This window comes from Suillus fuscotomentosus (assembly GCF_016647785.1).
Source record: "Suillus fuscotomentosus strain FC203 chromosome Unknown F5891scaffold_36, whole genome shotgun sequence".
Classification (NCBI taxonomy): Eukaryota; Fungi; Basidiomycota; class Agaricomycetes; order Boletales; family Suillaceae; genus Suillus; species Suillus fuscotomentosus.
In genome coordinates, this window is record NW_024539548.1 from 93,173 (window position 1) to 114,470 (window position 21,298).

General features: G+C 44.2%; 4 protein-coding genes across 4 annotated transcripts; 1 reads left to right on the plus strand and 3 right to left on the minus strand.

Moving 5' to 3' along the window:
• Positions 1–5,738: 5,738 nt before the first annotated feature.
• Positions 5,739–6,382, minus strand: F5891DRAFT_1235818 (uncharacterized protein; the record flags this gene model as incomplete). Its single annotated transcript, XM_041369635.1, has 4 exons — positions 5,739–5,849; positions 5,908–5,958; positions 6,008–6,214; positions 6,269–6,382. The coding sequence occupies 4 exons, from the start codon at positions 6,380–6,382 to the stop codon at positions 5,739–5,741; spliced, it is 483 nt and encodes a 160-aa protein (XP_041224396.1).
• A 478-nt stretch (positions 6,383–6,860) lies between these two features.
• On the minus strand, positions 6,861–8,623 carry F5891DRAFT_1190302 (uncharacterized protein; the record flags this gene model as incomplete). Its single annotated transcript, XM_041367276.1, has 7 exons — positions 6,861–6,955; positions 6,990–7,386; positions 7,446–7,577; positions 7,645–7,905; positions 7,969–8,331; positions 8,382–8,534; positions 8,609–8,623. The coding sequence occupies 7 exons, from the start codon at positions 8,621–8,623 to the stop codon at positions 6,861–6,863; spliced, it is 1,416 nt and encodes a 471-aa protein (XP_041224397.1).
• Positions 8,624–9,749: 1,126 nt separating this feature from the next.
• On the minus strand, positions 9,750–12,860 carry F5891DRAFT_1129283 (uncharacterized protein; the record flags this gene model as incomplete). Its single annotated transcript, XM_041364373.1, has 12 exons — positions 9,750–9,907; positions 9,968–10,199; positions 10,252–10,620; positions 10,684–10,887; positions 10,947–11,126; positions 11,177–11,273; positions 11,340–11,500; positions 11,549–11,756; positions 11,803–11,999; positions 12,052–12,231; positions 12,296–12,514; positions 12,567–12,860. The coding sequence occupies 12 exons, from the start codon at positions 12,858–12,860 to the stop codon at positions 9,750–9,752; spliced, it is 2,499 nt and encodes an 832-aa protein (XP_041224398.1).
• Positions 12,861–14,718: 1,858 nt separating this feature from the next.
• F5891DRAFT_1190304 (uncharacterized protein) lies at positions 14,719–15,493 on the plus strand (the record flags this gene model as incomplete). Its single annotated transcript, XM_041367277.1, has 3 exons — positions 14,719–14,750; positions 14,846–15,161; positions 15,212–15,493. The coding sequence occupies 3 exons, from the start codon at positions 14,719–14,721 to the stop codon at positions 15,491–15,493; spliced, it is 630 nt and encodes a 209-aa protein (XP_041224399.1).
• Between the last annotated feature and the right edge of the window lie 5,805 nt (positions 15,494–21,298).

The window sequence follows — 21,298 nt, forward strand, 5'->3', positions numbered from 1 at the left end:
ACATCAACTGCAGCTTTGAAGTGAGGTTGAGTGCACTTTCTACCTACCTTAGAGGCAGGCAGGCCATCATGGTAGCAGTATGCTAGCTATCCCCCTTCTTCATACTGCATATACAGGTTGGCCCATATGGCTCACAAAGGTGAAATTTAATCTGCAGCTGGTCTGCCCCCTTCCATATAACCCAGAGGTAGGCAGGCCTAATGCATCATTTGGCACAAGTATGTCAGCCGGCCCCCTCTTACACACTGCACATCAGGACTGGCCCATTCAGCTGAAATTCAATTTGTAGCCAGCAGGCCCCCATTCACATAATGCAGAGGCAGGCAGGCCTAATGCACCATTTGGCACAAGTATGTTGGCCGGTCCCCTCCTACACACTGCACATCAGGGCTGGCCCATTCAGCTAAAATTCAATTTGTAGCTGGCCGGCCCCCTTTCACATATTGCAGAGATAGGTAGGCTGAATGCACCATTTGGGAGAGGTATGTCGGCCGGCCCCCTCTTACACACTGCACATCAGGGCTGGCCCATTCAGCTGAAATTCAATTTGTAGCCAGCCAGCCCCCTTTCACATAATGCAGAGGCAGGCAGGCCTAATGCACCATTTGGCAGACATATGTCGGCTGGCCCCCTCATACACACTGCACATCAGGGCTGGCCCATTCTGCTAACATCAACCTGGCCGGCCGGCCCCTTCCTATACCTCTGATATATTTTTATGTGAGGCATTGGCCTGCTAGGGTTCTACAGCATCGGCCGAGCCTGGTTTTACATGGACTGGCCGGCGTCTGGTAGTCCAGGTTTTGCAGGTCAATGTATACGTCCTATGACAGGGTTCTACAGTAGAAGTGACTGAAGGGTCTGACATAGCATAATTCCCAAACACAATTCCCCTTCTTAAAAGAAGGGAGGGTTCCTTAGGAAGGGGGTTCCTACTTTCTCCTTATCTCAGTATACTGCAAAGTGTACAAACCTACCTAAGTACTAGGGATTTGATCTTACTCTTCTCTTGATTAACACTTGTGCCTGGCTATCTCTCCTGGAGTCTCTCTCCCTTATCGCTTAAAGCGCGCCTTCACCTATCATTGTGCACCCTTCGCACCTCCTGCTCACGTGCACCTCACGCACACCTTCACATTGCTTATGCACACCTTCGCGCGTGTTATCTTCTTGTGCTCACCTAGTTGACTAAGTTTCCCTCCAATTATTACAGAGGAACTTCTCTCAGTAGCTGTTCTTTGGGTCAAGTCGTATTCTTGTGTCCAGGTCTTGCTGTAGAGTCCCCTTTAGTTTTTAGTGTTTTCACCCTTAATCAAGATTCCTCACCTTCAACTGGAGCCCACTGCAAAAGGAACAGTCAGCAAGATCTAGTTCTGCGCATCTTTGCACTTCATGCCATTTAACACATATAGATCAATCTCTTTGCATTATCACAAGCTAATCATTTTTAGTCACACATTCCTGCACCTTGCGCGCACGCGCAATAATTCCCACACCTCTGCACCTCACACGCACACCTCTCCCGTGCCTCAATGCCTTATAGAATGCCCACCCATGGCACAGCAAATGTGCCCAAGTTTGATGGCACTACAGACAACCTTGCCGAATTCATTGATGCATATGAGCAGCTCGCTGATGAAGCAGGACTCCAAGGACTCGACCACATCAAAGGTATTATTTGCTACCTTGAACGCAATGATCGAGAACTATGGGGAGGTATGCCTGAAGTGGCAGTAAGTGACTATAATGCATTCATGGCAGAAGTTAAGGTAATGTATCCTGGATGGGATGGTAAAAGACGCTATGTGCTTGTGGATCTACAAGCCATCACACACGAATATGCTAACAAGCCAATGCCCTCTTACATGGAACTAAGCAATTACTTGCACATATTCAGGAAGATTATGCAGCCACTTATAGATGAAGACCAAATTGGAAAGGCTGAACATGACTGCTTATTCATGGAAGGAATCCCTAGAGATACTCAGGCGCAAATTTGCTTGCACCTTATGATCAAGTTCCCTGACCACCATCCATACAACCCATACCCATTTATGGACGTCTTTGCAGCTGCGCAGTTCCTATTACCTGTGCGCTGTAGAGACTCATGTGTCTCATGGTCTGATATGACAAGTTTTCACTAAGGAGTACATAGCACAAACTTGTAGCGTCACTCCATGCGCTACCCGCAGCTATCTCTATATGAGGCGCAGCTTTCCTGCACAACACGCGCCACGCACGCACCATTCCTGCGCTTCACAATGTATACGCGCGCGCGCGTTCCTGCGCTTGAGCGCCCTATAGCACCAGCCATCCAGAGGCATCCATCCACTGTCCACCATGTTCTCTAGTGCGTATATTTCTATTTCTCTCATCTGCATATTGTTCCATCTTTATTTTTATCATGGACTCTCACCCATATATATCTTACATACCTACTTGGTAGTGCTTCGGCTCTGCATGACCGCGCTTAGGCGCGCTATATAAGCGCCAGCAGTACATAGTACTACTCACTTTACACTTTTTACCTTACTTTTCCTTCAACTGACTACTTACTACTCAATTACCACTTAGCAGAATATAGTAGAAATCTATTTGTTTACACTTCGGATCACTCTTCTCTTACCTTGTATCATATCATCACTTAAGTTTAGTCTCTCTTATTTCCGCATATGTGCGCGCACTTTCCCGCGCTTCGCGCAATACACGCGCGCATTCCCGCGCCTTGCGCACACCTGCGCTTCGCTTTGGTGCACACCTCTAGATCCTTGCTGCACTCACTTCCCCTTTAGGGTCGAACGTGCTTGTCATCTCAAGCATAGCAGACTAGGCAAACGCACAACCATCAACATTTATAGATACAGTCAGGAGCATCATTTGTTCCTCTCTGTATTGTAGTTTCTACAGCGCACTTTTCCTGTGCCAAGCGTGCCAGTTAGCACGCCTGTGATAGTGCCATTTGCAAACTTAGTCACAGTGACCATGCCAGTGCAAGCACTGGTGCAAGCTATAGTGGCTAAGTGCAAAGATTGCTATCACATGAGCCGAGCAACCCAGGATATGACCGCTAGTGCTAGTGTGGCAGCTGGACTCTTCTATTGCACATCCGCAGATGTTGTGCTTGACAAAAGGCCACCAGTTCCGATTCTTGTGCCTTGTGCACGCGCGCTTTTCCCATACCTTCGCACGACTCATGCGCCCCTGAACCATCAACTGTACCAGCATGCAAAGCCATACCAGAATGCATCATTTAGATCACAAACTCAAGCGCATCCAGAAGTGCACCACAGGCACCTCTTCACCTTCATCATCAACACCATCTCCTTCACAATCTGCATCATCATCAGCATCAATCACATCGCCCATAGTCAGAGATGACTCTAAATATCTATTGCACACTAATGCACTGCTTGAAATATGCGAGCCTATCACTATCACCTCACCAACAGTCAGGGATGACTCTAAACATCTATTGCACAATAATGCGCCCATTATGAAAGTTACTATGCCATCACTTGAAATACACTTGCCTATCACCATTGCATCGCTTAAGGAAGAAATCTTGCCAATCACACCATTGCCATCACCACTATCACTGCTCACATCATCAGAGGTCAGGGATGACCCTAAACATCTATTGGACCTTAGCGTGCCTATAGAGGAGCCTTCTGCTGCCATCTGAGGCTCAAGTCACACTTTGCATTGACCAGAGTTTGTCTCTGGTAATTTTATCTGTCACTAACAATCACGCACATGTCATACTTTTTGCTTCCAGTGACTATTGCATGCCAGTAAAGCATCTGTGCATCGTGCTGCCCAACCACCAAGCAGAGTATGTCTCAGGCGACCCTGGGGTAACACAGGCGCACCATATTGCACCTGAGGACGTGCAATGTGTGCACCTAGAGGCATTGTATATTTACCCTCATCTCATTTCGTGTTTTTTTGTCTTTTTCATGTTTAAAGCTCTTAAGGAGTTATATGACAATTCCAAACACTTTGATTTCATCTTCGCACTACCCCTTGTTCATCCACCATGATCGTGCACATCATGCAATAATTCCTGCGCCTCGTGTATTCATAATATTAGCAGAGTTTCCACACTATCGCATTTCTATTGCTTCTCCCCTTTTAAATCTCATTTTTGCCATTCAACATGAAGCATATTCCAATCAGCCATCCAGGCATGACTTAGGTGCACGCCTGACACATCCATATGCGCCTAACTCCCCTATCATCATCTTTAACTTCACAATTTCCACATTTATTCACATTCTTCATGTTTTTGCTTACCAGGTCAATTTCGTTCCTGCATGCTCTGACGTGCACTATTCTTTTTCGCCTATGCGCCTATGGTGCCTTGATATACCACCCTTACAGCCCATTTGCGCCTAATTCCATGCTATATACATCTCTCACTAACTCATTTGCAGAGAAACAGTCATTCCTCACATGTTCAGCCAATATAATCAAATTCATGCAAAATCACCCCAAGGCGTGCACATTGCGCGCATCCTATCAGCTTGTAGAGCACTTCTACACCCCTCACAGGGCCTCCCATTGGCACACTTTTAACCTGCAGCGCGTTGTGAAGGAATTCATTCTGCTGGTTACTAGCCCCCCTCGGAGTCACAATCAAAGAGGCTTGACAAAGAGGAACCAAGCACCCCAAGCACGCCAGCCTTGCACCTTCTGACCCTCGCCTACACCACATACACCATACGCTTCGAGCACTTCAGCCACACATCAAATAAAAACACATAACAACACTGTTTCATAGGATACTGTTCATTTTACCCTGAGTTTCATCCAGCACTCTTTCATTTTTATTTTCTCTCATTATAACACCATCCAAAGGACTAATAACACACTGATATATATGCATATAGGAATTGCCTAGAAAAACATAGAAGAAAAACAACAAAACAACCTTAGATTGTGCCCACCTAGCTCAATAGGATATTATTTTCTCTTCACACACATGACATGGCACCATGCTCCTTTTACCTTAGAATGTGCACATAGGCGCGCAGTCTTCCCACCTCATGTGCCTTGCTCATAGGAAGGTGTAGATGTCAACAGCCGCACAAAGAAGACAAGTTGGATAGGACATCCACAAAGTTTACTATTTTCCTTTCATATTTTCACATATAGTTTTACTCATGCTATTCAAACCTTTAGCACCTAATATTTAGCGCACCTAGCAGCACTTGGTTTGGACATGGATTGGATCACTCTTGAACTGTGCCACCTTGCATCATGTCAGAACTTCCTAATTCATATTTCAAGGCCCGACAATGGGTTTCAATGCCCAAACGTAGAACGAGTATTTAAATAGCTTGCTATAATAGAGTCGTCATTTAAATGATGGTTGCAATTGGAGCGAGTCATTGTCATCATCATTACATCACATGCTCAATAGCCACCACTGTCATTGCAATGGTCTTTGCAACGACATTGCGAAGTAAATTTTGATGTATACACACAGCTTTGAAATGAGGATGCAATCTTGGAAATTTTATTGTGAGGCAGGTATCATTCATTTCATTGGGCATATAATTAAATTATTACTATACATTTTACAATTACTAATAGTTACAGTAATTATTATACCCTAGTAGAAATTCTATATACCACGAGAATGAGACCGAAAACTAATTAAACATTGCACGAAGTCCATTCAGAACACCCAGCGCACTTTAACGAGTTGTCGATTGGGCGGAGAGGTGTTGGATTGGCTAGTAGATCTTGGCCAATTCCTCCTCCTCCGTGATGAAAGTATAGACTTCAGATATCTTTGAGAGCAGAAGGGAAACAGCGTCATCACGGTGTGCCTGATTGAGAATCATCTGTTGCCGAAACTTTGTCAACCTGCAACGGTAATGATTGAGTAAGAGTCCTAAGTACCTTGGAAGCGCAAGTGAAGATGCTCAGCGCCACCTTCGCATAGGGATGGACCTGTGCACGAATGTTAGTCATGTACAGGAGAGAGATGCATGTTTTGTACATCTGCAATCGCATTGGCGATGGAGTTGAATGCCTTCAAGGGTTTGAGCAACACGGAGAACATATCAATTGTATCAGAAAAAGATGGTAGGTCATTGGTCGCAGAAGAAGCATCTTGGAGTATTGTTGGGAAGTGGCCAGCGTCTGCGAGACTTTTGTTAGCATTGGCGATTCTATTGTGCACAACCTTCGGGTCGAGATGTTCAGCCTAAGGATAGATGTCAGCACATTGTCGAAAGAGACGGATGAGAATATTCTGAACTTCGTTAGTAGAACTTCCTTCTACGATCCCTGAATTGGAAGGCTGCCCAAAATTTGGTTCGAGAGTGGGAGGGGTGAGATCCTGCAGAAGCGATGAGTACCAATCATGGTACATGATGTCAGGGCACATTTAGAGTTTAGATTACACTTACCTTAGTTGACTGAACAGGTTGGGTGTTCTGCAGGCTGGAACTTACAGCCGTGGGTTCAGGGTTTGGGGATTGTCAAGCGCTTCGAGCAAAGCGCTTGGTCGCTTTGCCAAATATCTTGAGAACTGACCCCGAATGTCTTCTATGAGACTCATTCCTCGAAGGCGAGAGAGATGACGGCTGTAACAATTAGATATAATGTAGATGCTAAAATGAAAGTTGATACATTGTGACTGGCTGTGGTCTCTACCAAATGAGGGTTTGAATGACTTGAAATTTAGTCATAAAGTCTGAATGTTTGCATTTAAACTCCGATTGAATTATTTTAATGTATTAATTTTGATTCAAAGATTGCCAGCAAGCATTAATAATATTTGATATCCATTGCAAACACAGGACTGCCATCAATGTGACCAGAGTATGTAGCGACAATGTAAAGAAATATTACTGACTATTTGCGAGACCATCCTCAACAAACTGTGCCTCCAGAAGCTGCTGCCTTCCTCCCTCTCGTTTTTCCCCGCCCTCATCCACTGTTGCTGATTGACCCTTCAACATCCTGTATATTTTCACCTCCTAAAATATCCGGGTCAGAAACATGTGAATCCTGGAGCTCTGAATCTCCTGCTTTGGTACTGGTGGTAGCATCAGGTTCAGTAAGGTTGGGGTCCTCGACAGGATTGTGCAACTCGGCGTCTGATTCAGAATCACTGTCCATATCGAGCACTGCAAGTGCGCGATTGATTGCATCTGCGTGATCATCTTGTTCAGCAGAATCGAAGGCTGAAGCTTTTGCAGCCTTGAAAATGTAATGATTGATGCTGGTGACAATGGTAGCAATGCACTTCGTAGCCCACTTAGTTACAAGGACTTTCTTGTAGAGGTGGAACAGATTCCAGTAACAGATGTTGGATTTCTTCCCAGTGCCGCTGCTCGAAAATTCGGTGTCTGGTGACAGTAAAAAGATTACCTGCAATGATACATCTCAGAGGACTCGAAAAACATGTAATTAATAAAATGTTGCCTTACGATGACTGCCGCCCACACTATTGACCCTGGCATGATTTGGTGGACACTCCATTTGAGAGAGTTAGTATGGGCGCCGCCACCACTCGACTCTTGATGGAGCGAGGCAACTCCACACAATGAAGCTTTCAAAATCTAGATAGTAGTGCCATCACCGAAAAATGTCAGATAATCAACACCTTAACAGTAGTAATAGACGCACTCGAGCCAATAGCTCCCAATTTCCAAACATGGTCTTAAGCGACTTGTCTTCTATCAACTTCGGAAATAACACTGGGGGAAAAGTTTTGTAGACCACATTTGAAGTGGATGTAATGCCAAGTAGCTGTCGGATTTCGGGGACAGACGCTCTGTCGTATTGAGGATTGGTGAAATATTTTGCAGGAAGGCCAAAGATATCACCAGTGACGCCATGAAGCTTTTTGATTTCGTTAGCACAGGCGTTGGGAATACTTTTCAGTACCTACAATAAGAAATGTTATTGTGTCAGTGATATAGCAAGTGAACACATGAAAACTCGACATACCAGATCACTAAAGTAAGAGCTTTCCATGACTTTGTGGAGTGATTCAGGGAAGTGACGATAAAGTTCGTCTAAGAATGCAGATTCCTCCATGGCTGCAGTCACATATCGTTCGGAGCTATCGAAAGCAGTCGGGGATGCTGGACGTTTCTTGTTGAGGAGTTCACTGCTAGGAAACATTTCAACCATCATGTCATACTTGTGGGCATATATGGTAATGGTGTCCTCGTGGACGCTAAACTCATGCTGTGTATCGGCACATCGCTTCCATTTGGGCTTGTCAGCGTGCAGTGTCTTATTCTCCTCTTTGATACTCTTGTTCTCTGCTTGAAGCCGCTGCATTTGGACTTGCAGCGCTTTGAGAGTCTGAAGCAAATCGGGTCAGTAAATACTTGGACAGATTGAAGATTTCTTACCTCCAAGAGTTCCCCTTTAGACGCACTGGGGCCAGGTATAGAAATATGTTCTGGATCGCCACCCAGAACATCAAAGTCACTTTCTGTGTCTGACAGGTGCGTAGTACTCATAGTAACGTGTGACATGTCTTCAGAAGAGTTCAAATGATGATTCTGTTGGAGGGTAACACAATGACACAAGATTGTTAGTTGCCCATGGCACTTTAAATGATGCTTGTGATGCCTACCCTGATGTCCGACATAATAACACCTCCAGCAGCTTTACATGTCCGCAGTCGTGATCAAACCCTGATACACACAACCAGCGTTAATAAAGACATATTCATACTAGTACAATACATACTGTGTCCAACTATTATCAATGATCAATGTGCCACAGCCATGCGATAGCGTGCAACATCGCCTAGAGCCTCGAGCCAGCCAGATTGGAATGAATGCAGAGTTGGCTCCTCAAGAACGCCGGTATAGAAGGTGTAGGCATAATATATAAAGTCTTGGAGGTGTTCAAGAGTGAGGGGCGAGGAAAACGAGGCACACCTCAAGACCTCCAGGAGTTTGTGGAATGCATGTGTCCAGAGCACAGTGTATGATGGTATTGCTTGGGATTATCCAGAGGGATGCTGGAACACTTGATGCGAGGGAGATCTCCATCAGATTATGCAGCATCTTGCTGGAGAATCACTTACTGTTTATGATCTGAGATCAGCTTCGTCCATTTTTGTTGCTGGAGGTCTTCGTCGGCGCTAACCTCGTGAGGCCAGATTGCTATCAAATAATGCGGACGATGCAGATGAGTTGTCTGCCATTCCAGAAGAAAGGGTGAAGCTCAATGTCAATGAATGAGCGTATGAGGAAGTCGAGAACGCACATTATCTCCTGATGATTTAGGTGTAGGTGTAGGCCAGCCACCAGTTGATGATGGATGGGCTAGAAACAAGACTGCGAACCTTACAGGATCATCCTTCCTGTGGTCGAACAATTGACGGTTTGCTGGCGGGTCGAATGGAAAGTGGTGGGGTTGTGCGGTAGGGATGAACTAGTTTAACTTGCTGGGTCTGCTTTATGTGATGGTGGGGGTGCGGTGATGTAGATATCTTGAGGCGCTGTGAGGAGTCTTCTGGGTCTGATATTGCTGCTGGACGTCAATCCAGAGATATGGGAACACGAGTGCGAGGTGAGCCTTGTGTGGAGATGTTGCTGTGGGAGGGAATGGGTGGTGGTTTGGAGGTTTGGAGGTTGTAGATGAGAAGTAGATGGAGATGAGTCCAAGGGTGTTCGCAGGGATGAGTTAGCATGATGTAATGACTCGGCCTGCTAGCTGTCAAATCAGACTCGTTGAAGATATGTCATATTATTAGTACTCACCAATCAAATGTGAACTACATGTCCAGCCTGCAAATGCATTTCCTTCACCCGGAGGAACATGTCGGTATCAACCGTGTCAACGACAAGGTAATCAAGGCTGGCATCATGCACTAGAAGTGCCCCGCGAATGATCGACCTGACCGAGAAAAATTCGGCTTGTGCTCATGGTTTTGCTCGAACCCTGAAAAGATTGAGCTGTCTATCCTTTCGAAGTCACGTACCTGTGCGAGCATCGAATGGATGGACAAGAGCAAGCGGAAACAGATCCTCTCCAACTGGGCAATCAAAAAGGAAGAGCAGACATCCAATGATGACATTCGCACAGGTCTGAATGAAGACACAATCGAAGCAGGGTGCATTATAGAAGCATGGGTTGCACCGCAAGTAGTCCGTGTGTTGCCGCCAATCTATGAGGGACTCGAAGTTCACTCGCAGAAATTGATGTGCAGTAACCTCATTTGCATCATAATCAGCATGGTAATAAGCTAATAAAATGAAAACTTACTGCAACATCTGATTTGAGGTGAATTCTCTTTCCATCTGGAAGGGGTATGTTGCAGGCAGGGAGAAAGTCATTTAGAAATGAGTTGAGCTTGACACAGAAGTTGGTGAATGTGTCATCGTTCTGGTGAGTATCCTCAATGAGAGCAAATGTCTGTGGAGCCTGGCTGGAACCGAGTTTCACATGCAGAGACCCATCGATGTTCAAACCAGGGAGGAAGTCACTCGCAGGGCGCTGAGCATCTTCATCTTCATCTTTGTCATCATCATCGTTTGCTTGGCCTTGTGATGTGAACATTAGATGGTCATCTAAGTCCAAGAGATGACGACGAATATCATCTGCAACATGAAACCAGTGATCTATTCGAAGGATCTATGATTGTAGTATAGGACCAGTCAGGAAAAGTAAGACTTTAATGATAGGTAGCTGCCTCACCTGTTCTGCAAAATCTTTAAAGTTAGTTCGTTCCTGGTACCAGTCCTTCAACGGTCCGTACATCTGCTTGTTTGGCTTTGTATTGTAATTCCTTGAAGCTCCTTTGGCCTCGATGTCGTCAAATAAGTGCGTCAACATGTGCAACTTCAGAAAATTCCAATCCTTGTCTGATTCGTCGTCATCCTCAGTTTTAATGATATATTGCTACTATGACGTTAGTCTACATATATCTAACACATAGTTGCTAGAAAAATTGAATGCACCTTCATAAGTGCCATCAGGGCCTGGACAGCACCTCTCCCTGCGCTGATTGTTGCAGTTGTGTGAACTTCAAATGCGGCATATATATCGGCTTCAAGGTAAAGTCGCACACATCGGAGCAAAAGGTATCCAAGTGGTGATTTGTCCTCCGTCAGGATGTTATGTGTAGCATAGATGATCATCTGCAAATACATTGAATTTACTGAACAAACATATTGAAGTCACAACGAACCTTTGAAATATCTTCATGCATGGCACTGTCCGCAAACGAAACATTCATCACTTGGTTTGGGTGCCGTAGATCCTGCCAGTGAGGGAATGCTTGATATCTAATATAAACGATGATTTGAATCAGATAGAAATAACACATTACATCGCCAAAAAAACAGATGCACGCCTTATCAACTTGTGATACTTTTGCTCGTCCGAGTCTTGCTATGTATTTCTGCAGTTCAACCCAATAGTGATGTGACCAAAGCCCGCCATGATTAAAGTGGCATCGGTCATGCGACAACGCCCTATGGACGTCCGAGTATTGTATGGCCCATAGTGCATTCTAACAATCGTAAATTTTAGCGTGTTTCAAGCAGAAATGAGATCACACCTCGATGTTACGTAGTCCTAGTACTTTTAGAACCTCCTCTGGCTCTTTTATGGTATCTTTTGCTCGTGCAGTTGTTACTGCAGCACGTGAATCATCTGCAGTCCGGCGCATGTATGTCTTTGAGGTATCACTGAGCGCATCTCGAGGGACAAGACATATGGGACATGGCCATAGGCTCATGACTCCTCGTGTTAGCGACATCACACACCTGTAGATCATTGTTAGCAAAAATCAGGGATACAGTCAGTACTCACTGCTCCTCATAGTCAGTAGACAAAATAAGCACAATGAGGAAAAACCAGCATTCAACGCCATCCATGCAAGTGAACCATTGTCCCACCCTCGATTTCGATGCTAACGACGACGTGATTCTTCGAAATGACTCGTGCCAGACCGCGTTTTTGAAGTTTACCCAGCTGGGCTTTCCAGCATAGTCCTTATCTTCCTTTACCTATTTGTACACTGCCAGTCTGACAACAATGAGAGAAAATGTTAATTCCTACAATTGGTAGCCATCCTATCATGTAGCCGCTACTGGTGCCTTGTCCATTTCGAATACCAGTGGGCAGATTTGCTAAATGTGCAACCACAGGATAGCCCTTCACTGTCCCAAACGATGATAGTCTCGTTTTGTCAGTGTATAGTATGAAGGCCAAGGGCTTCCCGCCTGGCAGTAATTGTGACTACAAAAGCACAACATGATGTTATTCTAACAACAAGCAACTAACAAACAGTGTTAATACATACTTGTACATCCCAGAAATCCTGCGCAGTGTATGGTTCGTCGACGAAGCGAACGAAAGTCTCCCCATCAAACTTAGATAAGTGTTGCGCGTCAAACGTGAAATGTGGAAAAATGTGAGGGTCCCCAAGTAGGTCACTAGCTAATCCCCAGAGATCCCTGTAATGTAGGTCAAAGTTCCACGTTTTGCCGTCGTATGGGACCGAAATGACTTCCTTGGTAAACTGCACTTTGAAAACGATCAGTCTGAATTCTGAAGACAGAATGAGATACCACCTTAGTAATGCGAAAAGAAGCCGCTTCCCACTTGACATGGATGTCTTTGTGGTTCTTGAATGTGAAATTTTCCTTCCCAACGGTGCAATGATGACATATTTTGATAAGTCGGTCGGTTTGTTCGTTATTTAAACCTGCCTCAAGGGCAAGTTCAACTTCGAACTCAAGTCGGGAATGGAATGGATGCCAAGGCTCGGTATTAGAAGGGGGTTCCAAAGGGACCGCAGGATGGCATTTGAAATCATTAAACGCATATACTTCTGCTTCAATATTGCTACTCGGGTGATGCTCCATCTTGATATCATTGCGTGAAAATGTGTGCGCAGGTTCGGGCTCATGTACTGGATAATCTATATAATTTCAATGTCAATAGTATTGATGATTCAAGTTATGATATTGACTCACCAACATCATGTGCGAAGTCGACGTGGTGGTCAACATTGATGGTCCTTTCGCTTGGTCCAGGTATTGGCGGCTGATTCTGATTTAGACGCCATCTGTCTAACTCAGAACCGAGTGCTGAATTTGTTGCTGGATAACAGATCTTCAGTGTTGACATTATAACACAAGGTTGACATACCCTTCTCCTGCCTAATAGCATCTACAATAAACTGATCTCGACATTTCTTTTCCGCTATCACCTCACATGCCTTCCGGTGAGTGGTCCATCCTCGGGGTTTGATGTCCTGGGAGCATAGTTCACAGAGCCTGGTACGATCGGGGGCCATTTCATTGACAAAGACTTGATGAAGGGTTGATGAAAGCGAAAAACGCACTGATGGGTGTCGATAATGGATTAAGACGTCATATCAATCAGCTTGTAATGGATTGAAACTCAGCATGTAGCATTACCTAATCATTTCAGGGCGCATTGAAATGACATGTAAATAATGACTCATTGCAACGACTTTCACAAATGTCCAACACATGCCCATCCACGCATATTGGACTCTAAGATCATTGTGCAACAGCACCTTGTGTCCCCACAGAATACAACACATGCAACACTCACATGCTTTCTCACGCCTTGTGCACGTGCACTTTCCCGCGCAATCTGCGCACACTTCCCGTGCTTCATGATGTATAAGCGCGCATGCTTGAGCGCCCTATAGTGCCAGCCATCCAGATGCATCCATCCACTGTCCACTAAGCTCTCTAGTGCATATATTTCCACTTCCCTTATTTGCATATTGTTCCACCTTTATTTTTATCATGGACCCTTCCTTATATATATCTTTACATATCTTAATTGGTAGCACTTCAGCTCCGCATGACAGCACTTAGGCACCATATATAAGTGCCAGCAGTACATACTAGGAGGAACAAACTTTTCACTTACCAACTTACTAGTTTTTGGCTAACCACTTACTACCTAGAAAGTCACAGTAGAAATCTATTTGTTTACACCACACGTCTCTCATCTCTTGTCTAGTATCTAATCATCACTTAAGCAAACTCACTCTTACACTCTCTCATTTCCACATACACACATGCACTTTCCCACGCTCCATGCAGCACATGCGCACATTCCCACGCCTTCATGCCTTGCGTGCACCTGTGCTTTCTCGCACTTCACATTGGCCAACCAGTAGCACTTTCAGCGCATACCTCTAGATCCTTGCTGCACTCACTTCCCCTTTAGGGTTGAATGCACTTGCCATCTCAAGTATAGCAGACGAGGCAATGCGCAACCTTACAACATTTATAGATACAGTCAGGAGCCTTGTTCGCACCTCACTGTATAATATTTTCTACAATGGGTCACTTCAAAGGTACACTTTTTTCTTCACATTTAATATCTAATTTTACTGATACCGAGGCGCTCGATAGACTAGCATAACAGTCTGCAAGAACATGAAGCCACCCAAGAAAGCCAAGTTAGAACCAGCCTCCCAGATTCCAAGTACTCCAGCATCATCTGAGCCTAATTTGATGTCGGCTGACATGATGATAAAGCTGAAAAGTGGAAACCGATGGTGGAACACCAATCTTCCCCCAGCTATGTTAGAAGATGGCATGTGGTGAAGGTCTTTTATCTCCACTGTGTTTCTGTGGGCAGGCACTCAGCCTAATTTTTGGTCCATCAAGACCGAGAAACTACTTCCAGTGCTCCAGGCTATTTTTGATGCTGCTTACCCAAGAATAAATCACAATGTCCAACCAAAAGGCCCTATTGTTGGTTTGGTAAGTCTCATTTATATTCTTACTGTCAAGTTACTGTTTCTAACTACAAGTCATCTACAGTAAAAGATGAATCAGTGTATTTGCTCCTGGTGTAGCAATTTTGAATCGACTGCCATCACCCTCATTGCAAATTTTCTAGCTGCCTCCAAAGATGACAAGAATGAAGATGACAACAGCAATGCTTATTTTGAACTGACACTGGCAGCAGACCTTCTCAATGAGTGGGTGTTTCTCTATAAGGATCTGGATGTTCGTGACCCAGACCAGATTTACTGGTCTGAATTCATATTGGAAATGATCAAGAGTGCTCATATCAACACAATTTCCAGATTCCTGGATGTACCTGCACTCAACATGGATGATCTACAATTGAAGGGTATGCAGGCTGTAATTGCCGCATGCACTGCCTCAGTAGGTCCCATTTAAATATTCTGACTTTAACTGACCATTCATTTTCATAGCTTGAATGTGCTCTCAACTTTGTTGCAATGTCCAAAGCTTTCGGCAATGATCAAAGCATAGGCACTGGCAGTGCAAAGGGCAGTACTACCAAGAGTCACAAAATACCTCTCAAGCGCAACAAATTCAGTGGCAAAGACAGTGCTGCCACATCAGCATTTTCAGAAGCAAATTGCGGACTGGCAACAACTGAATATTATGAATCGCTCAAGAGAGAGGGGATGAAATATACAATGGACACTATTGCATTTATGGTATTCAGAGTAGGCTCTGAAACACTCTGAAACATGTTTTGAAAGGTTCTGAAAACCAGCTGAAAAATGCAATTTTAAACTCCATTCAAAATACTTAGCAGTTCAAACACTTCAAACTTTCTAAGTCACACTGTAAGGTTAGGGTTAGAGGCATTTGCACACAAAAAAAAGCCAAAGGTTATATATTTCATAGCTAGTACATACAAGCAGACTGGTCACCTTCAGACATTGTGTCTGTTTAGCAATCAATTACAATAATAGTTGTCTATGTTTGCCATTGTCTTCTCCTCACCCTCTGAAGGAAATAGTGCCCAAATGTCACACTGACATCGCACTCTAGATAGCGCAGTGTAAAGCTGTCCATGTGCGAATGAATCTGTACGGAGGTCCAATGAATCTGTGATGAGAGCAGGGACGCACACACACACATTTCACACCAACCTGTTCTCGACGGACATGTTGCGTTGTAAAGACTCTGTAATGCATGCTTGTCAGTATGTCCTTGTATAGACCTGTGTCATGCTTACCATGATCTCCCAGCACTGTGTACAACATGATTTCATTGAGTATTATGTTCCACGGTGAGAGAAAGACCCGCTGGATGCAAGTCACTGGGTCTTGGAGAATGTGGATGCAATGGATGAGGTCCAGTGATTGCCACACATTGGTGCAGTTCTCTTCCAAGGTATCCACAAAGATGCTGATAGTTGATGTTTGCTTCCAAGTCCCCCTGATGGGCTGTAAGTGGAGTGGCCAGCACAACATGAAACATATGAGGTGGAGCGGCCAGCACAACATGAGGTGGTCCAACTGCATGGTGCCACGACAGGTTACTATCATGGATGGCATCAGCGGTGGTGTGCTCATTGTGTGGCACAGCACAGGTGGCAGGAACACACCTGCATAATATTCAAACTCTGCTTAAAACTAGATTAGATTAGATTAGTCCATAATAACGGAATAACAGCCCATTCACCCCAATGCCTCACCAGTCTCACCATCAAGACTTACTCAATCAAATAGATACTAGTACTTTAAATGTTGCAAATGCCTGGGTTGAGCATATCATAGCAGAAGGAGAGCTTGGCTCCTCTATCTCAGAGGATGGTATTATTAGGACCCCATCACCACCTTCTCCTATGTCGCTGTCCTCCCCTACATCTCATACATCTGGCAGTTCAGGCTCCTTAGGTGGCTCCATTCTGATTCATCAAGAATATGCTCATATTATTGGCTCTCTTACTGCTCTTCAGGATGAGGTACAGATGGCACATGTCCTTCACATTCCTGATGAGCCTCCTATGTGGGCACCACAGATCCAACATCTTGACCACTTTGCTATCCATCGCCCTGACTTATTCTGGATGAAGCTATGTGTTAATCCTGATATATTTGATGACATCCTTGATCAAATCAGTGGTAACCCTGTCTTCCACAATCAGTCCAATAATCCCCAACTCCCTGTTGCTGTGCAACTCTCTATCTTTCTTAATTGTGCTGGCCACTATGGGAATGCAGCTTCCAACCAGGATATCTGTCAGTGGGCAGGCATAAGCATTGGGTCTGTTACAAACTGCACTAATCGTGTCATGACTGCCCTGCTTGAACAGCATGATAATTTTATCTGCTTTCCTACTCTCGACTCTCGTGAGGTTGCATGGGCTCATCACTATGTTCAGTCCAAGTCCTGCCCACAGTGGAGGAATGGTATTTTGGCAGTTGATGGATCACTATTCAATCTCTATCAAAAGCCAGGTTACTATGGAGAGTCATTTTACACCAGGAAGTCTCAATATTCCCTCAACTGCCAGGTGTGTTTTATTTTTACTTAATACCTCTTTGTCTGATTTAAAAAATATTTTAGGCAGTCATCCTGCCTCACAATCTCACTATAGTGGATTATTCTATTGGTCACACTGGTAGTGCATATGATGCATTTGCATTCCAATCCACTCGTGTTTTCCAACAGCATACAATACTTCTTGGAGATAATCATTGGATTTGGGCAGATAGTGCTTACCCCTTGGAGTCATGGTGCATTCCCCCTTTCAAAAAGCCTCCTAATGGGTCCTTGACTAGAGACCAGAAGGCTTTTAATACTATCCTATCCAAGGTACATCTATTATTTTATCATTCAACTTCTTGATATTTAATTAATTTTTTTAGATTCATGTTCAGTTAGAACACACATTTGCTGCTCTCAAGGGCCATTTCCAGTCTCTTCAGAAGCTTTGACACCCATTGCAGAATGACGACCACCTTCAGTTCTATTCCTACTGGGTGATGTGTTGCATCATCCTTCATAACATGATTATTCGCTTTGAAGAACAGCATAACATTTTTAGTGGTGAAGGTAGTACCACTGATTGGGCCCTTATGGGTGAGGAAAGAGACCTTATCCCCCCCAGAGCAACAAGACCCTGATGTAGGTCTTATGGGTGATACTTCCTATGTTGGCACCCCTGGCCATGCAGCTCGTGCAGAGTTAATGGAGAATTTGTTGAGGTAGTAACTTACAGGAATCAAACACAAGACAAGACAAGCAGCTGATGCATTACCATAGACATAGGAGGCATGTAGAACATGTAGGTATGATATGTAGACATATGTATGCAAGATATGGTTTAAGAAAAGAAAAGAAAAACAAGCATGTGATATAAGCAGAACAAAATGAGCACACACAACTATAATGTTTGCGAATAACACATAACACAGTGGCAATGACAATGAATACACTCACAATCGGGCACTCAGATTGCGCCCTCTCTCAACTTGAGAAGTTCAATCTCAAGCTGCAAAGCAGCCCTTTTCTCCACCTGAACCTTAGCTTGAGCCTCAAGAACTTGAAGTTCCAAGGCCTTGGCTTCTTACTCACACTGGTGCACAATGGTGGCCTCACTGCATTCCTTATTGGCCTGCTCATGTTGAAACTCAATGTCACATTGGTGTTGGTGAGCGTTGACTTTTGCGAGCTTGTATTCAGAGGCAGCCGCCTTCACAGTATATACAGTGGCTCAAAAAAGTGTCCCAATGTTTGTAGCTTTTCACGTAATTGCTATATCATGAGTCAAGACGTGGAAATATGACTAAGCTATAGGAAGATGTCGGAAAGGTCTGCTTCTCAGCTTCATTTCGGTTCCCTATACCGTGGGAAAGTAATGACATTATGTGAAGATATGAGTATTTTAATTTGATGACTCATTGGGACACTTTTTTGACCTTGAGTTTAACTAATGTAATCTCTATAATTCTAGTATTATGTGTGACCTCCTTCTGCCCCAATCACTTCTGCCACTCTTCTAGACATATTGTCTATCAATTTTGGGTATTCCTCTTTGGTGATTCCATCATACTCTGCTGTAACACTGTCTCATAGTTGGAATAACCCCTATGGTGAATCTTGATATGCTACAAGCAATTTCTTGAGTGATTCTCAGAGGTATTCAATAGGGTTGATGTCTTGGGTCTATGTTGAACATGATAGAATAGTAATATTATGGTCTTTAAGTTATTTGGTAGCCAATCTAGAAGGTTGCTCTATAAGACTTAAGATCTCTTAATCACTATATTCTAATTTAAAAGGCTGCTGATGTTAATAAAGTGACTAAATTGATTATTTCCATCATTCCTATGACTATCTCTACTCAAATAGTCAGACAGACTCTCAAGACAGCCCATCTTAAAGCTATAATCAAGAAAAACAGATTCTTCTGTCTCCAACCTATAAAAAAAAAAGACAAGATGCTACTTTCAAGTACAAATATTAGACTGCTGATAGCTGAAAGAGGTTTATCTAGTTAGATATGGTTAAAATCAATAGGATGAGATCATATGGCAAGAAATTTGTATTAAAATAGATAGGACAATCATTAAGATAAAGAAAAGTTAAATAAACACCTTAAGTTTCAAGATGAAAACTTGATGGTATAGGACTATATGAGATAAAATGGAATGGGAATTTTCTATGAAGCAAAGGGGAGTATGAATACAGAGTAGTAAATACTCATTTGACAGGAATGTCTGCTAAGAAGCATGCAGGAGTTATAAGTTAATGAAGAAGATACTGTTTTGTGATAAGACAATGACCCTAAGTATACCTCTAAATCAGCCACCAATAGCCTGCAGACCATGATATTACTATTCTATCATGTTCAACATAGACCCAAGACATCAACCCTATTGAATACCTCTGAGAATCACTCAAGAAATTACTTATAGCATATCAAGATTCACCATAGGGGTTATTCCAACTATGAGACAGTGTTACAGCAGAGTATGATGGAATCACCAAAGAGGAATACCCAAAATTGATAGACAATATGTCTAGAAGAGTGGCAGAAGTGATTGGGGCAGAAGGAGGTCACACATAGTACTAGAATTATAGAGATTACATTAGTTAAACTCAAGGTCAAAAAAGTGTCCCAATGAGTCATCAAATTAAAATACTCATATCTTCACATAATGTCATTACTTTCCCACGGTATAGGAAACCGAAATGAAGCTGAGAAGCAGACCTTTCCGACATCTTCCTATAGCTTAGTCATATTTCCACGTCTTGACTCATGATATAGCAATTACGTGAAAAGCTACAAACATTGGGACACTTTTTTGAGCCACTGTATGTAACTCATCCTGGTAGTGAGTGATTTGACTTGACCCTGGATTAGGGATCCGCACGGGTAAACCCGCGGGTGTCTCAAGGCCAACCCATACCCATAGACACAGGTATGGGTATGGGTGCGGGTGCGTACCCGCCCCCACCCGATTCCAGTAGCCACCAGTGCTTAGCGCACACGCCCGGCGCACGTCAGCGAATGCTGACGTGGCTCGGATGTATGCGGAGGACACTGGAGAGCACCAGAAGAGTGGAAGGAGGGATGAGACAGGAAGAACGAGATGGAGGGTGGGATGAGGGCATGAGTGGTGGTAGTAGGGTGCGAGTGGTGGTAGTAGCACACTGTAAAGTTAAGATATCAGTAAACGAGAAAAAAACAACATGCGCACCTGGAACAAGCAGCGAACGACTGAGAGCAATGAGCAAAAGATTAGCAAGTGAGAGAGTGAGAGCAGCAAGAAACGCACCTTTGCCGCTTAGAGCCTCAACCCAATCACTACACCCCTACAAGAGTTAGCTTGAAGGCTGGGAATTGGGTGCTGGTATTGGTGGTTATCATGAGATGAGAGTCAAGCGGTGGTGAAAGTGTGAACACAAATATTTGTAAGCACGCTCAGCAGTACCCACGCGGGTAATGGGTACTCAAGACTCTGACCCATACCCATACCCGTGCAGATCCCTACCCTGGATGTCCTGCATCTCTGAATCGACGCACTTTGAGAGGGAGGATTTTTGGGAGGGGGCTGCTTTGCGAGTGGATGATGTTTGCGACCCTGATATTATTGTCGGTGTGGCGCGTATGTGCGATGATGATGCAGATGACAATGACAATATCTGAGAGGGTGATGACTTGGGCAAGCGGATGGCACCACGATTAGTAACACGATTGATATGAGTTTGGAATTTTCCATGGGAGTGGTTGTTAGGGGTATGAGGAGCATGCACAGGGGGTGGTGAGGATGGGCAAGGGCACTTGTTGGATAGATGTTGTTGGACAGTGTCCTCGTCCTCCTAATTGGATGGCCCGAAATTGTCATCTTGGGGCTCCCCATCATCAGCATTGTTGAGAGGGGTAGAGGGGAGTGGAGGTTCAGGTTGGGGGATGAAGGTATGGTTGTCATTGGGGTTAAGGTCCTCGTCCATGGGTTCATCAGAGCAGGGAGGGGGGAGAGCTTTCTCCTTACCCTTCCCTTGGACAAGCAGAGGCTTGTCCAAGATGT